The sequence below is a fragment of the Spodoptera frugiperda genome, chromosome 30 (assembly GCF_023101765.2).
Source record: "Spodoptera frugiperda isolate SF20-4 chromosome 30, AGI-APGP_CSIRO_Sfru_2.0, whole genome shotgun sequence".
Lineage (NCBI taxonomy): Eukaryota > Metazoa > Arthropoda > Insecta > Lepidoptera > Noctuidae > Spodoptera > Spodoptera frugiperda.
Genome location: NC_064241.1, coordinates 9068256 through 9092613, shown reverse-complemented (window position 1 = coordinate 9092613; position 24358 = coordinate 9068256). Strand labels below are relative to the sequence as shown.

At 33.3% G+C, this 24358-nt stretch overlaps 1 protein-coding gene across 1 annotated transcript in view; it reads right to left on the bottom strand.

Annotated features, from left to right (window-relative positions):
* LOC118269757 (homeotic protein Sex combs reduced) overlaps nt 1–20523 on the bottom strand; it is a 37160-nt gene extending 16637 nt beyond the window's left edge. The window contains exons 1-2 of the mRNA XM_035585050.2: nt 20209–20523; nt 16419–17334 (exon numbers count right to left, since the gene is read on the bottom strand). Coding sequence (XP_035440943.1) covers nt 16419–17181 — 763 coding nt within the window. The 5' untranslated portion in view covers nt 17182–17334; nt 20209–20523. The remainder of the gene's footprint in view (nt 1–16418; nt 17335–20208) is intronic.
* Nucleotides 20524–24358: the final 3835 nt, after the last annotated feature.

Here is a 24358-nt window from a genome sequence, read left to right as displayed (position 1 = left end):
ATCCCTTCAATTTACCATAACCAATCTCATGAGTTGAAGTATACGAGTACAAAGCCACTAGTCTAACAAGGCAGACAACTTTCTCAGAAACACTAAAGACCTATTTAAAGTACAGAGGTCAGAGCTCTAAGGTGGCTAGACTAACCGACTTGTTAATTTTTAATCCTTTTCCTTTCAAACTTCCTTGTTACCAATACGGGGATATGAAGTTGCTACGATGAAGAAAGATCAGATTTGAAAAATTGTAAACACAATGTTTGATTATATTGGGATTTTTCCATAAAAAATATATCTATATGAAATAAAACTATCTACACTGTTCATAGTAAGCTCTTCGTGAGGCAAAACTGTAAAATGGAAATTGGCTTAAGGCGTTTATCGGTAGCTAATCAAAACCTCTTTCGAGTCTTGATTTGCATGCAATTTACAGTTCAGATATTTTATAATTTTCCTATATTAACTTTGTAATATCGATTTATAATCGAACGTGACACGAATCCGTAACTAAAACAACAAATATAATCGATTGCAACAATCGCCGAATAGAAAAAATCGGTTCCCACTAAACTATTTCCAAAGTTATTAGAATTTTAATAATAATTGTGGTAGACAAGAGTTCGCTAAACTTAATAATGATTTTTCAAGAACAATATTGGAAAACTCTCTTGCGGCTTGATCGAATGAAAGTAGACTTTATTTTTGTAGACTAAGGTTTTAAATTGCACTCTTTGGTTGTTGAGATAGATCATTTATGTATCGATAGATTCCGGGTGTTCGAGTCTGCGGTATTAAAGGCGTCTTTAGACTATTTAAATTCCGTTACGGTTCGTTGCGTCTCTGGTTTATACGGTGCCGTTAATTTTAGTGGAAATTGAACTAGGGGACAGTATCGATCTCGAGTTAAGAAACTTTGTTGTACTTTGTTTACTTTATTATTGTTTAGTGCATAGTGACCATTATTAGTTCCAAGTTATAAAATGCCAATATTCGCAATGGGCTGGACGGCTCACCATTAGGCAACTATCATGCCTAATGGTGAGCGATATGGTGACATGGTGTTGCCTACGATTGAGCACGCCTGCAATTACCCTGGCATTCGGGAGACACAGACTCTGGCAAATCATTCCATCCCATATTAGTTCTAATTAAAAATCTTCAGTTGGGATAACCACCATGAAACAGAGGCTTTTGCCAATTGTCTGGTGGTACAATAATAGAAAACACATCATTAACCAACTTACAATTACAAAAAAGGAAAAGCAAAACTTCTTCTTTTTCCTACTTTTATTCCAGGAAATTTGAGATCAGTCCACTCTTCAAAAAACCTTATTAAAGACTTATTTTCTACTCAATAACTGCGCTTGCAATTACTAGATCGAGAAGGAAAACATGCACAGTGTGCAAGTGAACTAAATGTGTTTGTTAGTTTTTTGCGCCAAGAACACAAAGCAGCATTGCGTTATGTAATATGCAAAGATGACCTCATTTGTATTATCTTCATAGTGCTAACTAGTATAACATCAATTGTATGGTTACTTTATATTACATTATGTGATAACATTTCAACTGTTCTACATCAGCAGAGATACCAAATTTTTGTTTCTACTATTGAGCTCAATCTGCACACTAGGAATACGATTAGCATTTTGGTATACTGCACAACTCATAAATCATTTTGATTATTGTATTCACAAATTAAATATTATGCAATTTGAAAATTTATTTGCTTACTGGCTATATATCAGGCGGCCACTACGATAAAACCCTTTTACAAATGTTATTTTACTAGCTAAATAAGCGTAAATTACTTCACGAATACACAATGAATCATTTGCCAAGGCTATAATGAGGTGTTCGGGCGGTCGAGGGCGTATTCCTAAGATCATGACCCTATGAAAGTATCGGGACTATACTACTGTAACCTGACCGGTTTTACTACTACTACAGTGCCTCTACTATGAGTTTAAAGTCACAGTGCATCTCGATACTCGATAGAAATGAAATACATTTTTTGTATGCCAAATTTTACAGCGCCTCTACCAATCACTTATAGAACTTAAATTTGGCATACACAAAATTTACGTCGACGCTATTGAGTATTGAAAAATACTAGTTTTAATCAATAAACTTATGGTAGGGGTTCTGATACTATACAGACCTAATATGTTTAAATAATATGTAGAATATAGTAAACCCACTTATAGCAGACTTAGAACAATGGTTGAGTTGACCGTTCAAGCATTGATTTATATTAGCATGAGTCCAAAACCCTTTGGATGAAAAGTTGTACCTTGTAATCTTACTTGATTATAATTAGGTATAATGTCATAAACACCTACAACAATCTGTTTATACCCAATTTTAAATTATTATATTATTGTGACTCTCATGCTTATCGTTGAGTCATAGTACTCATGTTACCAAGTTTCAGGTCTTGAGAAAGGTTGAATAAGATTAAGTTCATGCTTATGGATAGGAATCTATATTCTCCAAGTGATAAGGTAGATCTATTACATTGAGATCAAATACCGCCACCGGCAAGCACACTTAGATGATGCTATCTGCACAACCGGCCCTGATGGATCAGAGGTCAATGCTTATATAAATTTTATGATAATTTTGAGTATTAGAAAGATTTTTATCAGAGAGTAACGGAAAACTTCCAATTACTTTATAACAAGCATCAAATATAGAAGCAGCTCTAAAATTAAAGCCCAGTTAAATATATCTTCTTACGATTTGTAAAAGACTTGAATGGCATAATGATACATTTAACATTGCTCAGTAATATGTCAAAACATTTTGTATACATTAACTTAATAATAAATGAATCCTGGTACACCAACTGACACTGCAATGCAGAGCGAAAATTTATTTTTATTCACCAAATACGGTCCAATAATAAAATTGGTTCGAGATGTACGGAGTCCGTAATAATTATTTTTAGCGGCACAAGATATATCTTACGTTCGGAGAAGAGCATTTCAAACTTTCTGCTCGCGCTGAAGTATCGACGACGGACATATTAATTGAAAAATTCTATCTTTCAGTTTATACGGAAAAACAAGAACTTGGAATAAAATTATTTGGGATATCATCTTCAATTAGTTGTATGTTTGTAGGAGTCTAGATATTAATAAATTTAATTGCGTCACAAATGAATAGCAGACGTCTGTGAGCGCCCGCTGACAGATGTTTTGACAGCTCCAATATTATTAATTGTGACATTACACTGTCGTTAGGGCATCGCCCAGAACGTTCTTCCGCTTCCACGTCATTAATAAAATGAGCAATAGTCGAAATATTTATCAATGGCATAATCGATACAGAAACAATTATAACCACATCCATCAAAATTCTAAACTCAGCTTTGCATCAGAAGCGTTCGAATTCTTTGAACGTAAGAATGAATAAGCAACCCTATAATCATGATCGAAAGAGTTCAAAGTGAATTGACGGTAGTGATGTATTGCGGGAAGTAACTGTTGAGTCTTATTTGCTGGCAGCTAATGTTCATTTTTGTTGAGCACAATGTAACAAATGAAGTACAGTGGTATCGAGTAACATTAAAATTCTTATCTCTAGTCTGTCACACAGCGAGAACGTCAAAGTTCGAAGTGAGGAACGCATTATAATTAATAGTCGATGATACGCGAGGATCGTAAACAAAAGCGGTGATAAATGGATTAAAGCCTGATACTAGATAATAAGAACTGTGGGTTGTAAATCGTGGTTTCGTAAGCGGTGGTCACTTTTTACATTTTTATAGCGGCCGTCTGTCATACAGTCGTGTATCACACTTTGCTAATATCCAAATGATAGATGCGTTCGTGCTTGTAACATCTGTCGCTGGTTTCAATCATCACGAGCTAAATGGACTTAATGAAGTTAGAAATCTGAGCAAGATCCTTATTTCAATTTAAATAATATTAAATGGATGGCATATTACATCGATGAAAGACATAGAATTAGATGAAACATTTTGAAGAATATGAACAAGTTAAAGAAAAAATGTAAATAATTTGTATGATAAATTAACACAGAACGAAACAATATCAGGTGATATTAATGATATAACAACTAGAACAAGAAAAACTACTATAGACGATACAAACTTTATGTCCGAACATTACGTGACGGTGTAATAGCAGGCTGGCATTATATCATATCGCTTTGATTTCAATGACATATTAACTGTCAAATATACGTTGATACATTGAAGGCGTCACGCGTTTTGTTAAACTCTATCATTAGAAGTCGATTTACGTTTTTACTGTTATTGATTACGTTTGACAATAATCGGTGTATCGTTTGATTGTGGGAATTAGGACGAGAATTAATATTCTACGTTTAGTGAGTGTTACTTTCACAAAGTGATGTAATGCTGTTGTCTAAGATTGATGATAGGGTTGTAGATTGTATGAGGAAGCGATTGATAGAAGATTGCGAGTTGCAATATTAGAGATTGGGTTTCGTCTATGAAAGATCTCAATCGGTTAAAACGAAACTTTCATAGGTATTTTTTACTTTGTAAAAGTCAGTAAAAGAAAAGATTATAAGATAAAAACGTTTTTCAACACGAATGACACGCTCGTAAACTACTTCAAATTATAATATGCTTCTAAACGTCGTAAAAATAATTAACATGATTTTCCTAGCTATAACAGTCAACACTTTAGCCGAAACATTATACCTAAGATCATAACTCGAGTCCAAACGACCACAACACGTGTGGCTCCAAAATCAAATTAAAATCATGTTTGATAAGATCGAGTGGCGGTTATGGAAATTTATGACTATATTACCTGCGTGAGCGCATCGCGACCGACAAAAACCGGGGTCGGTCCGCGCAATTATTTATGTGGTCCGCGAATGATTATAGTTTACGAGCGTTTGATAGGTCAGCCTCTGGCGTACACAGTGGGCTGTGATTCGGGACACTTTGGACAAAATTAATTTTAAATTTAACTTAACATTTTTGATTAATAAGATTGGTGAACGGTCATGGTTAAATTTTTAAGTTGTAAAGTCTAACATAATACATTTTTGCATAATCTTCAATCAAAAACTCATAAGCATGGTTTTACTATGAACATTTTTGTTATAATTACAAATAGGTAATTTGCGGAAAAGGTGAAAACAGATAAATTGAACTCGCTAAATATAAATAGCCTGGACCACAGGTAAATTTTGACACAAATAAATTATTTTTATTACAAAATTCAGGAAATAAAACTTTCCAAATAGTTGTAAAAAATGTTGTATCAGAATGAAACTGAGACAAAAATGTGTTGGCCGCAAAAGATACAGAAATAAATCAGACAGATGACAATTTAAAGTGGTTAACCCACTAACTGTGACCATTTTAGATACTTTGATCAGATCTTGTCGAAACCCAACTTGTATTAGCAGTGACAAAGCCGTTTAAACTTTATTTTCTCAGCAATAAAGATGAATTTTATTATTTTTACGATGTTTTAGTGGGTGTTTGTTCAACAGTTTTTAGAGTCAGAGCAAAGATTTATGTTTTTATTTAAGAATTAATGGTATAGTGTGAGTAATCGCCGTTATTTTAATTTTATGCATTAATGATATCTGATTATGAATAAAAAAGTTTGTTTCGCATATATTAAAAGAGCATCATAAATTTTCATAATTATTATAATGTTCTCACTTCCAGAGTAATTTCGTTATTTACTAATCGTAAATCTGATACGATCTAAAGATGTATCTGTGGAGACAAGTGTGTAATCAAAAGCTTTATTACTTTGGCTCACGATTTATAGCCAATCAAAATACTAGATCAATTTCATTAATTACACGTGTTTAAAATATCCAATCAATTGTATTTTATTGAATACTATGTTAAACATTTAAATGTTAAAATAAGCGAATTTAATACCCCTCTGTACAAAATATCCCCTAAATATCTTAAAAGCACCTGGCGCCACTTCTCGCTCTTCACCTCATTCCATATACTTTACGATCTGTTAAAAGACCGAATTCGCTGTCCAAATTAACACGAAATAAAAACGGAATCGAACCTACAAAAAATAAGCGAAGGTACAAGATAAAAGTTTAAAAAAGGCCCACGTCAAAACATTTGATTGTATTAATATTTATAGGCTTCGTATCGCCGCAGGAAAGACGGCTCGAGTCAGAAGAAAAAAAAAATTATCAGCCCGTTTAGCTTTTAAGGAAACCGCAAATCTTTTGTAAAAAGATATTTATGACCTCGAAAACAATTGCAGTGTTACCATTATATCACATTTGACAGCAATAACTGTATTATAAGTTTTTGTCTCCAAAATGAAGACGTTTGGCTCACTGTGGACGATACAACAATAGTATGTTATTGTGCGTGAAGTGGTTTGATTCACTTATATTGACTTAACTGTTTTTATATTCGAAGCATGAGTGACTTTTTTCTTAATTTTTACAAAGTTCGTTACAATTTTTTTACGATAGAATTTTGTTCACGCGTTCAAATGGAGTTTGTGGGATTTTTTGTCAGATTGCTACTATTAAAGATGATTGAGAAAAAATATAATTTATATGAGACTAAAGAGTTTATACTTTTTTGAGTTTTGCAAAGTGACTAATGGTTATAGAAGATTTTAATTAATCTCGTCTTACAGGAACAATCCTGGCACTTCCTTTACATATTCAAATCAAGCAGGTACTGTCAATGACACATGGCCTTAATTAAATAAATACACGTTCACATTTAAATATCAGAGGTTATTTTTCAATATACGTGTAATATAGTAAACAAATAATTACTTATTATATGAAACTAGTAGGTCTGTACTGATCTCACACTTAGAGTTGACCCGTTTGACAAACGGCTCAAGATTCCTATGCTAATTGCAAATACGGAATATTGCACATGCATAAGACCGTTTGTGCTCGATTATACATCGAATTAAATGGCATGAAACTAGGGTGCACATGCACATGGTTGGATGAAGACTAATATCTGTTCATTTATTAAAAACTAAAATTATCTTTTGAGGAATATTAAGCGATATTAAACTTTATTCCTAATATTTTTGGGTAAATGATTTAAGGAGGTGTTACGAGAACATCTTTAACGTGTTAACTGACGACTGACTGACGTTTAGCGGAAGATTTGCCTTCAACAGTTTTCTTTCGGCAGTTAATGCTTTAAGAAGAAGATTTGTTTTTTCCCTATCAAGCATTAGTTTCAGCCATTAGATATTCTACTGTTTTTAACCGTGACAAGAGTAGCAAAAGTTAAACTAAAAAAAAACCACATTGGATACTTAATAACTTACATAACTATAATAAATTTGAATATCTTAAAAATAATCTCCATATACTCTACACGAGTATATAAAGAGTACTTCATAAAGTCTATGCTAATTCTGCGCCGACGCATTTGCGAACGACTGTACGTCTTTTATGAGGAGCTTAATCAGTGTCTCGAGCGGACATGGATTGTTATTGTATCGAAATTAAAACACTGACTGCATGGCTATAGGCATCGTGCTATGTATTTTAATTAAAAACGAAATAGGTTATGTATGTATGGAATCTAGATTTTGCTATAGGGTTTCATAGATTGATAATCGTCGATTAGAAAGAAGAAGAAATATTGTATGGTGAATGATAGAGATGAATTTGGAGGTACAGAGGAAATTAAAACATTAACGTTAGGTATTTTAGTTGCGTCGTAATGTCTATGAGCAGTCATAATTAATTCGATAGGATTAATAAACGATTTATTTGTACACTTAAATATTATGAAGTTAAAGACTACTTAAACTATTCCTTAGTAACGATTTTGTATGGAAAGCCAATAGCTAAGAACTGGGTTAAGTAACTATTAAAATGACTCGAGTAGGACGGTTAGTAATTTATTAAGATTAGAGGATGTCTATTGTCTACTATATTTTATATGTATAGTCAATATTCAAGATGGCTACTGTTATAGTCTTGCCATCTTAATAAATGATAATTAAGTATGGCAATTCCCAGGAAACTTCTCGCTTTCATACTGCTTTTCATTATTATGAGCAATGCATTCGTTTGTACATACATCGTACATTAGCTAATTACTCATCAACTGATAAGACTTCGTTTTCTTTGCAAAAAGGTACGAGTAGCTAATGTTCTGAAATGCCACCCAGCGTTTACCTACACGTAAACGATTAATAAATGTTTAAGGTAAGGTAAAAAAGGGGAAACGCATTTAAATGCACAATGCTATGTATAGTTATTAGTAATTAATCGAAGTAATTGCGTAATAACATTCGTTGGGGTTCTGGGTGAAAAAAAGTAAATGATCGATGTATGAAAACTACAATAAACGTCAATAATTGTTCAATTTTCTTGATTGTGTAGTGTTAGTTTACAATTACTGTAGTAATTTTAATGAATACTGGATTATGTGTGGGGAATAATTAATATATTTTTATGGTAGCTTGTAGGTTATATATGTTTAAAATGGGATGTGCTTTACGCAGAATACAGAAATATTATAAAATAATATGTTTATCTTACATTTTACTTAAATAATAAAAATATCATAATCTGTATTCCTATTCAATTTATTAGTCATACATTTAAATATTAATACTATAATGCTTCTCTCAATAACTGATTTAAGTATTACTAAGTTTTTAATATCAAAACTCAATATTTAAAGTAACAATATCTGTCTTCTATTAAATCTTTTAACAAATTAAATTAACAGTTTCTCGAGAAACTTTAAGCAGGTTAAATTGCTCGGAGTGAAGGGCTATCGGCCATAATTGGACTATTATGCCTAAATATGGCAAGTTCCATACAAAGCCTGTATCAAACTGTGTTATTGAAAACTAATATAAAGTAGGTATTGCTTTGTTCTTGTAATAAATACCCTTTTAGGTAAACTTTAGAGGTGTGAGCTATGTTTTATATGCATTTTAATATTTAGGTTATAAAATTCACTTAATAAATATGAGACTGTTTGTCAATGTAACAGTTGCTGTTAGTAAATTAACAGAAACTTAATAATTGTAAAATAGAATATTACTTTTGCCATTTTAGACTTTAAAAAATATTGTTTGAGAGCTAGATTAAATATTTATTTGTACGTCAGTCTAATCATTCAGGGGTATACATCTTGTATCTAAATCTACTCAATGATTTTACTAACTTTTGAAGACATCTGTACGTTTAATTCATAAATAAAAAAGGAGTTAATCTTTTGGTGTATATAAAAATAACTTCTCTTACAAATAAAATAAAGATCATTTTTGTAATAACGCAGTTTGCAGGCACTTATGATAGGTGTACAATGTACAATTAATGTATGTACAGTAAGAATGAATAATGTGAAGTAATTAAAAATTATAATGAGATAATTTGCATCGATGATTGTCATCGTTCTCTGGCGGATAAGACATTATACATTACTTTTAAATTGTTAAAGGAAAATAACTTTTATTCTACGTTATGATTAAGTCCTTATTTCTATAAATGATTTTAGTTTAAGTAGCATTCAATTTTATACGCCTAAGGTAATTATTCTCAATTCCTCCATTTGGTAAAAGTATGTACGCTCTTCAGGTTTCATCGTCACCTTTTATTGAATTTGTTAAAAAAATAGTCTTTTCCTAACAAACTCTTATTGTAATAAATTCTCACGTATTATATTGTATATGCATGACAAGTAATAAGAAAAATAAAACTGTTTCAGGTGTTCATTACATAGTAATCATTAATACTTGGCAGTAAAATAAATATGAATAATTGTCACAGATATTACAACCTTAGCTTATAATAACATTTTGCTATAAGCATGAGACTACACCTGCGGTGTTAGACACAAGTCCAGTACACATTATTAATAACAATCCAATTGATATAAACTCATTTTAATAAAAAATAAAAACAAACATCATCAATTTGCGAATAAAAAAATAAATATGCTACAAGTTATTTAAAGCTAAACCAGATGAAAAATAGTTGTAGCCTTCCCCTATATTTTATAGCGGCTAAAAGTTGCCATCAATAATTGAAGTTGTGTCTCAAGGGAGAAGGGCTTACCACTACTCCTGACGTGTGGGTTCTTTTAGTTGGCAGCCCAGTTAATATTGACTGTGTGTACGTGGCTTAAGTTTGGAACTTCCTCCAAAGAAAAAAATAACATGATTAATTTTCCCTTCATAGCATTTCTTTAGTGGATAAGTAATATTGATTTAAAAGTTTAGTAACAATAATTACATTTTTATTTATCTTTAACCGACGAGCATGCATGATAAGACTGTTGATGTTGACGAAAGAGTAAGAGGCGTAGTAGTTGGTGCAATGGTGGTCTATTGTCTCTACACCTATGGGAGACAGGCGTGAAGTTATGTATGTATGTATATATTTGTGTCATTATTTATTAATATGCTGCATAATTTATTAATTAAATGCTGCAAATTAACAATAACTATGTTAATTAGTAAAAGGCTCCGAAATTATAAAATTTCAGGTGAGCTAAAATGAATATAATTTATCTCCCACCATCGCATTCAAGTGCCATTTAATAAGCGCTTACTGCATACAAAACTTGTACAGGCGGCAACGAGAAACTTGCCACAGTACTGTATACATACCTACATACCAATACATACACACTCATGCAAGAATTTTGCCATATCATCGCGCCGCCATTGCAAGAGCCAACCAACCCGCGGCTGCTAATCCTTTCACAAAATATTTTTGTTCCTTTTTCAACCATTCATGTTTTAGAAGTTTATTTTTGTGTTCCCTTTATGCATATTTAAAGCAGGTCGCTGTTCGGACAGGGATACGAGATATTATCAACTGATCTGGTTCTTTGAACTAGTATGTAGTATATAAGTATTTGTTACTGGTTAGTTATATAGAGGAATTTGCTAACCGGTTTTCTTTACGTTGGATTAATGCTACGGTAAAATGGTTTTTTACTTGTTAAAGTAATGTTTTGGTGTTTGTACATGCAACTACGGTGGTACTAATAAATTATAAGCATTTATACCTTTGTTTGGAAAAAGCATGTCTGTTTCGTAGCTAACAAATGCTAAACATGTTTAGAATTATTCTGAACTGCAATCAGACACATACATATAACGTCACGCAATTTTAAACTTCGTACTACTATTAGAAAGATTTAAGAAAATAAGAAATAACCCAACATTCTTTACCATGCCACTCAAGTTTCAACAAAAGCACTAGCTTACTAAATATGTTTTGAAGATTTTGTAAACTGCAATCAGAATTAGGTATAAATTCAGTCCATACACCATACACTATAATCTTTAAGTATCGAACAGCTAATTACGAAAGCATAAAAAAGGCTTCATGAGCACGAACGATTTTAAGTGGCGACTACACAGGCATACCTTTAGCATAATATTATTTGAGTCATAATTTACCGCGGTCTCCAAGACCGAACGCTTGATTTATTTATGAGCCCATACTGAGTCCACCACTAATCTTTAGTGGAATTTAATTTGTTATTTATTTACTAATCGCCGCTAGTAACTGTGGAACAGGTAGGGTTATGCATGTCATTAGTATGGCCGCTTAAGGGGGAGTCTATTTTCGGGATGCGTGAAGTTTTTTTTTTATGTTAGGGGATTGGAATAGCGAAAGATTTACGTTTTTTTTTCTTTTGATTTTGTAGATTTGGATTACAAGATAATTTCATATATTTAATTAGTGACGCTTCAGTTTTTAGGTTCCCTTTCTTTCTTTCTGAAATTGCGATTAGTGTATAGGAATGTGTGTACTTTTCTTATGAAGTTTCTTGGCCTTTAAGGGTAGGTAGAAGCCTATCCTTTAAGGATCGATTGATCGATCGGGCGTCGATATTACATTATGTAGTCTTATAGCAAATACCTAATATATAGTTGTAGCACCTACATAGAAGGAAGCAATCAAGTTATTATTTATGAGATCAATCAGTATTTCATATTGAAATGAGGCTGCACAAATTATTCTCAGTTTATTAATTGTTTTGCTTGACTGTAATCCTAGTTTTCTTGTAATAAAATAATAAATGGTTATTTAATTCAATTACGCGGATATCGTCAGCCACTTGTTTTAATTAAATATGCTCGGATTGATGTTATGCCTCTAAGGGGGTAGGTACCCGGAGCTGCAGACTACCTAGCGGGTTTACCGGGGCTCCGGCTTGAAAAGCAGGAGTAGGAAAGGGGTGGTTTTTAGTCAGTAAGAGTCTGACACTCCCACTCGCCTCGCCTAAGGCAAGAGAAGTCATTGGATGATTTCCCCCTCAAAAAAAGGGGATAGATAGAGATGTCTTTGTTAGTGTACCTATACTTAATTTTGCTATTTATGGAATTATTAATGAAGTTGATAAAGACAGTAAAATTAAAACTACTGAAAATATCGTATGAACTCTGTTCTCAGTTTTTTGGAAAAAATTAATAGACACTCCAATCATTTTCATCCCAAATCGAAAATCGAATCCGAAATATTCTTAGCTCAAAATTACTTGAAAGAAGCAGTCTTATAATTTTAATTACAAATGGTACAAGATTAACTTTCAACGTTTTAAGTTTTCGTAAGCGACCAAAATTCGCGTGTGGACTGGGCCGCCTTATCGTTTAAAGGAATTTTAGTTAGAAATAGCTTGTTAAGTCTGTATCTGGTTGTTTCAATCGTTACGCCTTAAACAACTATGTACTCGTATTTATAAGAAGTGTATTCTTAGTTTTTACGGGATTCGGAATGAAAATTACTTCTCTATGTTTTTAGTTGGTACTTTTCAGTTGGTCGTACCTATATGATAAATTGCTAGTCCTAGATGGGTAACTACAAAGATATTATAATCAGTTTTGATTAGTTGGGTTTGTTAGTAGATTATTGTGATAGTTTAATAGTGTTTATGCATAATATTTTTAATCATAAATCATATCATATCTTCCTTAGGTCTTAGTCACAATATTAACCGGCACGTAACAGCACTTCATATACAACTCTACAGGCATAAACGTTCCATTTATTATAATCATTTTAAAATAAAGACGCCATTACCAACAGTTTTTCACTTACACACGTTCTAATATTAATATGTATATTAAGTTAAAGCAAAATCCCATAGCCTTGTATTCAAAGCTGTTAATTTCTAAGTACTATAACAGTCACTATCAAACCAGAACAAAGTTAACATTGACAAGATTAGACAAGACCTAACAAGGGTAAAGCCTTAATGTATTTTCAATGTCCACTTCAAGATAATTGAAAACCTTTGCTACTATAACTCCATAATTTATACCAGATTGGGTTGATTTAACGTGATCTTTATCTACCTATATCGAACAGTGTCTACAATCTACATGCGTAATAATATGTAATTATATATAATTTTATAGCTTTTAAATTGATTCCGACGCTTGCAATAAAAAGAGTATAGATTTTTTTAAATTCAGAAAAAGATGTTTATAACTGGCTTATGTTAGTCTCGGATTATATTATGCGGTTTAGTAAGGTTCTTAATTAATGTGATTAAGTTAATCCCTGCAAAAATCTCTATAAAATATTAAGAGATTTATTAAGTTTCTTGACGTTGACCCAATGCTTTCTCGATGACCCGAGGTGATACAATGGTTGAAGCAAAGCTATCCAATGAGTGGGCCATTCATTTTGCTCACAGAAACTTATGGATGAGATATTGGCTTGTCGCCTTCCCTGTAATTTTCTCACACCTTAATTTTTTATTCAAAATTAATCTTTCCATTCTTTGTATTAATATTACGCAACATATAGCACTTCTGGTTAAGGAGATGATTAAATATAACTCGTAAGATTAGCAAATCAAGAAATTGAACTGTTTTATAATTTGGAATTTATCTGGACCTAAATACAGTTTAGATTTCAATTGTAACCTGCTATTTTCGAACAGTGGCAAACTTATTAAAATGTTTGGCGGTATCACAACACCTAAACAATTACAGGCCTAGATTGTGTTACAAAAGAAATTTCAAGCGTGTTTTCCAAACAACTTAATTTTCACGGGCAATATTAATACCATACTTGGAGTATGTAACTAGTGCTAAATAACGGTGTATTGAATTCTTATAAGCAGTCAGACGGCACGCACGTAGGGCGGTGGCTTCCACCTCTCCTTGAGTTATTACCACCAAACATGTAACACGACCTAGCTGCCTGCCAACTCTATTTGCATACTTCAGTTTGTCGCAGTCCGGCGACTTGTACGATTGAATCTAATTCGTTTCATTTGAAAAAACTGTACCAATATTGATTAGCTGAGAATAAAATGTTATATTTGTATGTAAGACTGAAGTTTAAGGATATTTGTATAAAAAATATTTTTACTAATTATTTAAAACCAACGGTGAAGACCCACTAAACTTTGTGAAGCAATGGAGCTAGAAACCTACTAAACTATGTAAAAAAAGTAAAACATAAATGATAGGTTCAAATAAAATACTGGAAATAAACTCTGAAGACAAAACTACAAATTAGAATGAAACATAAGATGTAATAGTTAAAATATTCATCATAGACGATAAATCAATACGCATAGGCGTATGACTTATTTAAAATACTACTCTTTAATTGAGTTGTATAATGATATATCTTAAGATCTACTTCAGCATTGTTTGTTAGAGACACTAAATCAATTGATTTACTATTCATATGTCAACCAGAGTTAATAGACATAGAAGCTAAATGATCTCATTGGTTTTGTCTTATTATGTTCCCATTATAGTTGTAATAGTTTGGTGTAAGATAATTATCAGTTTGTCTTCTTAAACTTATTCAATGATTTCCGAAATACTGATTCGAGAAATTACATTTTTTAAATTTTTCTATTCCTTTCCAAAAATTAAATTTGTTCTTGTATTGTATGGTTCTGAAGTAACGTTGAAGTCGTTACCTCATCGTCCTCACAAACAGTAGCCCGTCTGCAATAGGCCTAGCAGTTAAAATGTACATTTTAATAAGACTTTGTCAAACCTACAGGCTTGTTATGTGTAATAACAGAGTTTTGAAGAAAAACTATTTTTAAGTAGGTACTCAGTTTATTTGTAACGAGTGGTTTGAAGTCATACATTGGCGGCAATCATCTCAAAGTTCTGATTATTCTTAAAACTGCATTCTTCACATTTTATACCTTGCCGTAGAATTAGAAAATACCATCATTAGAACTTAAGACGGGATATTTACCATGTTTATTTTTGTCTATGAGTTTCCGATATTTCGGCACTGTTGCAAGCGCCATAATCACGGATAAACTCTAGAAAATACCGTCAATAAATCATATGACCTTACGCAAGAAGATGTAAGAGAACGAGACAGCTAAAGAGAGTTAACAAATGAAAAGATTATTTTTACAAACACATTAGTAAAGATCAACCACAATCTAAGAAAGTGTATCGAAAATAAAGTGTCACAAATAGTAAAAATCTCGGTCACCAACATGAGGATGATGTATAACCACATGCGTAAAGATAGCAAAAATAAACCAATTAAAAAAACATCGTAGGCCTTGGCAAGGTCGAAGCAAACTTGTAACTACATGTAACAATACGAATTTCGTAAAATTTCGCCGAAACAGTGGTCTGCTGACATCTGCTCTTGTCTTTATATCGGGATTGGAACATCTACTGACAGGCGTGCTGACATCCTGTCTCTTGTTGCGTAGTGTTATCTACCTGATATATCACTTTTTGATTTCGAATTTCGTGTTTCAAACTTTTTACTAGACGCTGTCCACACGAAGCAATTAAGAACTGAGATGTAAACCACACTCTTTCCACTTTTAAACGCCACATTCTTAAAACAATAACAGAATCGTAACACATCTCTAGAATTTAAAATTATATGACTTGAAGAAATGAAAAAAGTGGTTGCTTGCTCCCGAATTCTAATTTAAAGCTGATTAACCCTTGAATAACCCAATTCACGCCTAAAGGTTAGGATACGTCAAATGAACCGTCACGGTGACTACGCGCTTTCCCCATCATTAGGATACGAGAAGAAAAAAGGCTTCGGATGTTCAGATGTAAGCGCCCGCCAACAAAGCCATTATGCCTTATTATGGACACCATCCATCAGCCAGCCATATCGATCCAACATTAATGCATGCTAATGCTTTATAAATAGATATATAATTTGTTTTGTCTCCACCTCGGCATCCAATTGATGGATTGTTTTATTTCTATTACATCAAACTGTTGGTTTTTGATAGAGGCGTGGCTGTAGCTGCCGTTATTAGTTTAACCGACGAAGCTAAATCATTTATGATTTCACGCTACCAGTAAAAAAGTGTGAATCGAGCGGTTTGTTATATTGATTATTCTCGCAGTGAAGAATCATTAATAAAACAAAATATTTTACCGTTATGATCTTAAATCTAAGGAAATTTTGGTAAAAATGTTTGCACTTACTTTGTCCTAGGTGTACTCGTTTCATCCATGGGTAAATTTGCGGAGGGTTTGCAGAGGAGTTTGATGCTGAAGATTTTGAATTCTTCGTGTTTGAGCTTGAATTATTAGCCTCATTGCTCTCATTGCTTGACGTACTGGAAGCAGGACTTGATATATTCTGATTCACATTAGCCTTGTGTTCTACTGGGGAAGCGATGGGAGTAGTTAGGCCTAGTTTGGTACTGGTGGTTCCACTAGAGTTCTGTCCAACACCTCCAAAACCAGGTGACGTTCGACCTGGTCCAGAGGAAGTAGATAGATCCTGAGGAGAGGCTACTCCTGTAGTAGATGTAGAATCAGCGAATTTACAGCTAGCCCCAGCAGCCTGACTCGGTGGTGTGGACATCAAATTCGGAGATAATGCTCCTGGACTCGGATTCGAGTGTTGATGCATGTGACTTGCCGAACTGCCCAGTCTTTGGGGATGTAACTGTGTGTAGTCTATCATTGTTTGTGGTTGCATGTGCGCTCCAGTCGCAGGTGTTCCATATGGGTGCTGGGGGTAGTGATGTCCAACTTGCGGCGGCGAATAACAAGCATTTGGATAAGCAGATGCGGCCGCATTTGGATTGTAGTAATCAGCTCCAGGTGTTGGTAAACCGGGATGGCCTGCTTGATCCACGGGCGTCCCAGTACGCCCGGGCGCTTGATTCCCATAACAGGAAGCAAGCGAGTTGACAAATTGGTAGGAGCTCATCCCTGCGTTATAATTTAATTCGTTCATCGATAACAGCGTATTTTGTCCTTCTTCTCAAGATCACTCGGCACTTGTCATCGTTTGGACGAGCAGAGAATAGTCTAGTTGGACATGTTAAGTGCTACTGATGTTCGCGGTCCGTTTCAATTGTCCCCGTAGAGTGGAGCTTGATTGATGGACCTGTGATAAAATGAGACACATTAGTCGGTCAAGTGCGTCGTCTCGTTATACGTGATAAATGTTGTAATACAGATTGTATCTTGAGTGTTTGATTTAAATATGTATTGTATTATGTCGAATGTGAAATATGGTATAATGCCAGAACTATATTTTATTCCCATGACCTATAGATAATATTTGAATGCTATTGTGTTTAAACGATGTCTATTTAAGCTACTCAACAATTTAGTTTCAGTTGGATCTCAAATATGATAAATAAAAGCGTGTTAAAAATATTCAAAGTATTATATTCTGTAGGTTGCTGTGACTAATAATTATAGTGTGAAGAGGGAAATAGATTAGTGCCTTTTTTTATCTGTCAAAAAGCAGTTATTTTAATGTTCGTTTCTCAAGTATTCGCCAGGGTGGGCCCTAATCACAAGCGATAACACAGTTTGCAACGTGGTTCATTTTACGGTCACTTTCGTTTTTGCAGTACCTACTCAACAGTAGTTGCATAAATCACTAAACACATGTACCACTTGCGTCACGCTGGAGGTCTATTCTAAAACAATAAATTAATATTGGGATGTGACTTCCTAAAGCGCAGTACACATGTCAAGTGTGGAAAAAACTGCGGCTCAGCCACGTGGTAGGGCTATAAAAGTGTCCGCAGAGGTTTATGGGTGTAAGCGGTAGGCCGAATGTGACTTCTCCCGATTTATGTACTCCGCTCGGTGCATACATCTTTATGAGCAAATTAGCAGTCATTGTGCACCCGATTTATTTGTCGCATTTGCTCTCTGAATGATAAATGTGAGAATTTTGGTCGGACAACGTAATTTTGGCGTATTACGCCTTTGTGTTGTGAAAAATATGTAACTTTTTGAAGATGTTTTTAATTTTTATCGCTTGTATATCATTTAACGATTTTATATTACGTTTTAAAACTTGTAAATTTTTTAACCTGTTATGTATTTAACCAAATTAACAAACTAAACGTAACTTTAAAGGTTAGTAACAGGTTTTAATAAATTTTGTGCCTCTTTGTAATCTATGCATAATGAATGGCTCATCTTCATAATTGGACGATAAAATCAAGCAGTTAACAAAATTTATAACTCTATAAGGAGGTGTTTAATAAAATCACAATATTTATGATACCTATACCTAATCAATAAAATAAGAATTATAAAATCAATAGCATACAATAATAATTTAGTAGCTAGACAAAGAATAAATAAAATTTATGGTATAAGATTTTAAATCGCACAATAAGTCATAGAATACTTGGGTGATTCTTCAAAAACTTTAACTTTTATTTAACAAATCTTATTTATATTTGATTGGTTAAGAGCAATGTCACAGCTTAATTTATTGAAACTAAATTTTGTGTTTCAATCGGCAGAATTGTTAACTTTTGGTTGAGGATAATGACGCCGTTAACTTTTTGTGACTTTTATTTGAAGAATCATCCACTCAACATAATAGTATGAAGTTCAATGTGGAGCATCATAATCTTTCTCAAGAGTTAATTGGAGTTACAGCTATCAAACCAATTGATCAAAATCTTAAACGAACAAGTGTTAAGAAGCTACATTGAATACACGGAAATAGAATCAATAAAATGACACGAGTAAAGAATTAAACAAAAAAAAAAACAAATAAAACGGTTTATAATAGAAGGCCTCCTATTGGTTTAGTCCAAGAAGTTTAATTTTGAACAAAAGACAAAGTAATAAATAAAGTTATTATGAGTAAAATATATATATATATTTTTTTTGTACGCAAACTAAGAATGATAAACTGCCTCGAAGGATTTGCCTACAACTAAGAGTGTACCACCAGCTACTGAAGATTATGAAACCGTAGAGTCATCAGTCATTGAAGATCACAACACAACTTATAGTAAATTCCGATAGATTCTACCAATTTTATTTCCATTTTTTTTATTAAATACTGAACTATTGCATAAAAGTTTTATTCTAGAATAGAAAGTGATTTCAAAGAAAATTTCGTCACAATGTTACTATTCTATAAGAAAATATAGATATTTTTCCGTACGATGATATAATGCCCTAAAGGTTTCATTGCCTTAGAGATTGACAAATAAAACATTATAATTTTTCCCTATTACATCGTTCAGTACTACTTTCAATGATTATTTCTTTCCTCCATCGTGAGACATACAGTCACATGTGTTCAGTTTATTTCAGTTTAGAATTTTTGTCACACCCGTCCGGTCCACATTAAATGGGCCGAACGATTTCATTGCTTTTGTCTTTTTTCTTTTTAAACTTTTTTCCTACAACGTTGTTTATTCCCAGACATCCTTTGATGAGTCTCGGTGTCTGTTTTAATTTTAATTCGGCACTTTGATAGCTTTTATTGTGTCGTTTGGTATTAACAGTAACTTGCTTCTGTGTTTTATGTCCTTGTCATTTGATATTGCACAAGGATATCCAGTGGTCTATTTCTTTATGATTTTGTTATGAGTCTCGTAGATATTTTTTTAATGATTTGATTTGATGTGTATGAGTTCCCAAAAAAATGTTTCGAATAATAAAAGTCATAAATGAGTGTTAGAGAGATTACGCCTATTTTTGTACAAAATAAAACAAAAATCTAGAAATGTAGCGAAGTGCTTCAAATAAATATAAATCGAGCTATAATATAATTTTAAGATCCACTAATGCTAAAAGCTCTCGGGATATAATAACTTTTAATGTTCCGTGTCAAGTGGACAGTTCGAATCCACTGCGTCCTGGGAGATTTACTGCGACACGCTTTGATTTCTCGACTCGCGCCTTTTCAATTTTAACTGTATCAATTGACGATAATTTTCTATGACAGCAGAAAAAAAATGACTATAAAAAGACAATTTAATATACTCACTCCTATTCAAAGTTTAGAGTGACCAACAGCGGCAACAGCCAACTTTTCGACCAAACACAATGTTGATAAAATCACTAAACATCCCACAAGTTTATCTGATGACACTTTTCACATAAAAAATAATTTACAAAAAAATTAGAATCATAAAACAACAAAATCTAATAAAATCAAAGACGACCGTTACAGTCAATTCAAGAATCGAACTTCAAAATTCGGAAAACTTCGGTGCGTGTCGTCGCGGCGAAAAACGACTCGTGTTTTCCCGGCGTTCGAGCGTCGAGTGCAGCGCGCGTCTGACGACGAGGTGAGCGGCTGAGTTGACGCGGCGTCAAACTAGCGGCGGGCGGGGCGAGCGGGGCGGGGCGCACCTGAGCCCGCCACGTGCGAGCCCGCTCCGCTCTCGCTCAGCTCCCGCTCCCGCGCCCGCTACTTCGATTAGCGTAATTAGGGTACACCGTCGCAACACCACGTATCCGATTTCAATGGACCGATTGATGATTATGGATGGTAAATGGTGAACGATTGTCGGTAGCCGTGAACTGCAATCTTTTTACCATTTTTGTTCCTTTTTCTGCTGGGAATTGTTGTTAAATGAATCTCTATTTACAGGGATTCCCTTAACTTCTTGAATTAGAATATCCGTTAAAATATATTCGTGATTATAAATTGAAATATAGTGTTTTCAATACTTAACTGAGAGTAGTTATTTTACTTGTAACCGTAGTTAGAAAATAGACCTTTTTACGACAAACAAAGGTAATAGTTACAGCTGAAATATTTTATTCCCTATTGCATTTTTTATTTAGCCCACTGTATTATCATTATCACAAACACACACACAAATGCGAGTACCATAACTCGTCAAGCAAAGTACTTAGTCCTAGTCTAGATGAGCGGACAAGGGCCATGCATCACTTCTGACACACGACGTCTTGGTGAGGAGTAAAAATGACCACACACCGCATAAATGTATCACTAGCCTATATTTTCATAATCACATGCAAACGTATGTGGCAACCTCGCAACTTGGCTATGAGAATTTTGATAAAGAACGAAGTCAGTGTAGACAAATGAAAATGAATGAGCCATTGAAAATTATAGTGGACCTTTTTGATACAAAATTAAATTGCTTAGCGATGGTATAATTAATTAGTGATATTGATTAAACATATTGCTATTGGTAGTAAAGGTTTTAAATTATGATCGTAAAGATGTAAGAACTTACACGTCTGTCATAGCAGAAGGTGTCCTCCTTTGGACACTAAAAATACGATTAATGCTCCAGAAAATATGATCGCTGAAATCATAGACCATTGCCAACTGACTACAGAACAAATCATACCATCAAATTCGAATTAAATACATGAAAGTCAACGTATCACAAACAGTTTATAAAGTCGCCGCGATCCGCTAACGACTCACATTCGTCTTGTACACTGGCTTAATTATAATTAAGTGCTAATTATGACGATAGTACGCCACTTGCTGACGACCCTACTGACTAATAGCGTAATGTTACAGTGGATTTATTGTTTTTTCACACGATTCTCAAACAAATTCGGCGTACATGTTTTGCTTTTGGATGTTTGGATAATGCAAATGAAGTTCATGGTTTAATGTTTGGCTTTTAAATTTTAACTACGGCTTTCGTCACGTCTGCTTATTATGTTAAACTGTGTGTAATTTACTAGAAAGCTGTGTTAGACGTTTTTCGTTTTTGAAATGAAGAAAAACAATTGGAAGATGAAAACTGAATAAGTTGTTAGAAAATGTGTAAAGTACATGTAACTGTTTCTATTGTGTAGTGACAGTAGTGCGCATTTCGATGGTTCTTCTAACCTTCCATAATTTTGCTTCTAGGTACTAAGGCACCAGAATTCTCGTGTATTTTTCCTAGTTTATCAAATTTTGTAATTTCTTTGGTTTCATCATCGGTTAATATCAATCTGATTACACGGATTACTGATCAATTTATCCTCTTTGTTAAGCAACTGTAATGGTTGTTTCTGCACACAATTTTTCAATTTCTCCAGTCCAACTTTTGCATGATATTCATACTTCTAAATTAAATTGTTTGCGTCATGAAGGCAAAATGTTACCAAAAAGGATTATGTTTTTTACTTGTATCTAGTAATCTTGATATGAATTATAATTTAAGACATTTTTCTCACTTGCAGGGCGGATGGTTAGACCCAAACCTTCATCACCTACGAACAACAATAGCATTGTGTTTACTCCAAAAGCTAAATTTATTGTAGATTCTTCGATCAGCATTAACATAAAGTTATGTATCACCGGCTCCTACAGGTTCATTCTACTTTGTTAATCACACAAAAAATTAGGAGGTCTGTCGGATGTCCCAAAAGACACCTACCCCATGTCCCGTGGGCCACAAAATTTATTACAACTTAATAATCGGCTAGTCACGCGACAAATGCACATGTGTGCCAACAACCTCGACTCAAATAATTTACGACTTAAGGGTTACTCTATACCTGTCTCTCTTCTTTTCCTAAAGAAAGACAAGGATATGAAATTAATATGTTTATTTAAAAATTGTTTATTGGTATTTAATAGGGAACTGGTTTTTGGGTATTAAATAATTTATTTCGTTAGTTAAAGGAATGTGTAGAATTTAAGACGATGTATCAGATTGGTGTTCAGACAGGACTCTTGTCTTATTGGATTTTTTTTTAAATAGGGTTGGAATTTCCGATGAATAAGGTAGATACAATATCGACTCAGGTATGTACTTATGAAGATCGAATTAGAATCCCTCATACATATACATAAGTACATAAAGATGCTTGTATAAACATACCTAGCAGAATAAAGAATAGGGACTATTTTTTTAAAAGATTAATGAGTGTAAGTTCATGTAAATAGCAATTAAAACCATTCCTTTTTATCTGAAGCAATCGATGTTTAAAATACATGAACATAATTATATTTTTTCTCTACAAAAGGTCAGATAACCATTTTGTCTCACTTATAAGTATTTATCATTACTTTTAATCTTAGAACACCATCACTGAAGTAAATAATTGCTGCTATAGTACTCAAAATTAAACTTAAATGCATAGCAAATAACAATTTCTATATAAAAGTATTTAATTAAATAAATTTCATATTAATTTTTATAGTAATTATTTTTTTCATTTTAATTTCCTTTAAAATATGACTGGGTACTTTGTTCTTAGTTTTTATCACACCCCTATCATAAGCAGGTGTAGGTAATTTATATAATACACTAATGTGTGAAGGTACCTCTATTCTTTAAAGTCTATTGTTTATAATTGCTTACACATAAATGCAATTGCACAACCCTTGAACATAAATGGAACATCACGCGTTTCTTTAACTAAACGACGAAGTAAACCGTGATACCAACATAATAACACATAATTACTTAATGCAACACTTAATTTGCAAATGAATAAAAAATTTGCATGTAATCATAATGGCAAATGTGTTGCTGTCCCTACCGCACCGGGCTGTTATGTATGGGTGGGAAAGAGACGTTGTTTGGGTGAGCGCTCCTCGGTTGTAAAGCATGCGTATTGCAGCGCTCGTGGGCGCGGCTTTCTGCGTGACCCGACGGCACCCGATTGGCCACGACAGTTGCTGAAGTGGGGTGTGAATGAAGAAACTTCAAACAGTTTTGTAGTTGAAAACTTTATGAAATTATACTAAAATTTCCTGGTTTCCTATCGTTTTTTGGCGACGTGATTGGAATGTGGAAGTTGTTTGATGATAGTTTTTTTTTTACATAGGCGTGACTGGTAAGTAAAATTTATTTTTATTTTTGACAGATTTGTTGAACAAAGTCGGTGAAAATTAAATAAAGCATAAATTATTATTAATCCGTATTTACTAACTTAGTTTTAAATAAATCACCTACTTATTTAACTAGGAAAAACTTAGGAACTCTAAAAGATCAGGATGTATTTGTTTCGTTACTTACTCACTTTAAGGAAGATACCTACTTAGATCGTGACTAAGGTCTAAATTAAGTTTATTGTTAAGTAGGCATAGCTAGTATCTAAACACGCTAATATCTAAGTAGTACTTAAATACCTTCATAGATTTACCGACTAACAATTTAATCTGGTATAATCGTGAATAAATTAATTGAAACATTTTCAATTAC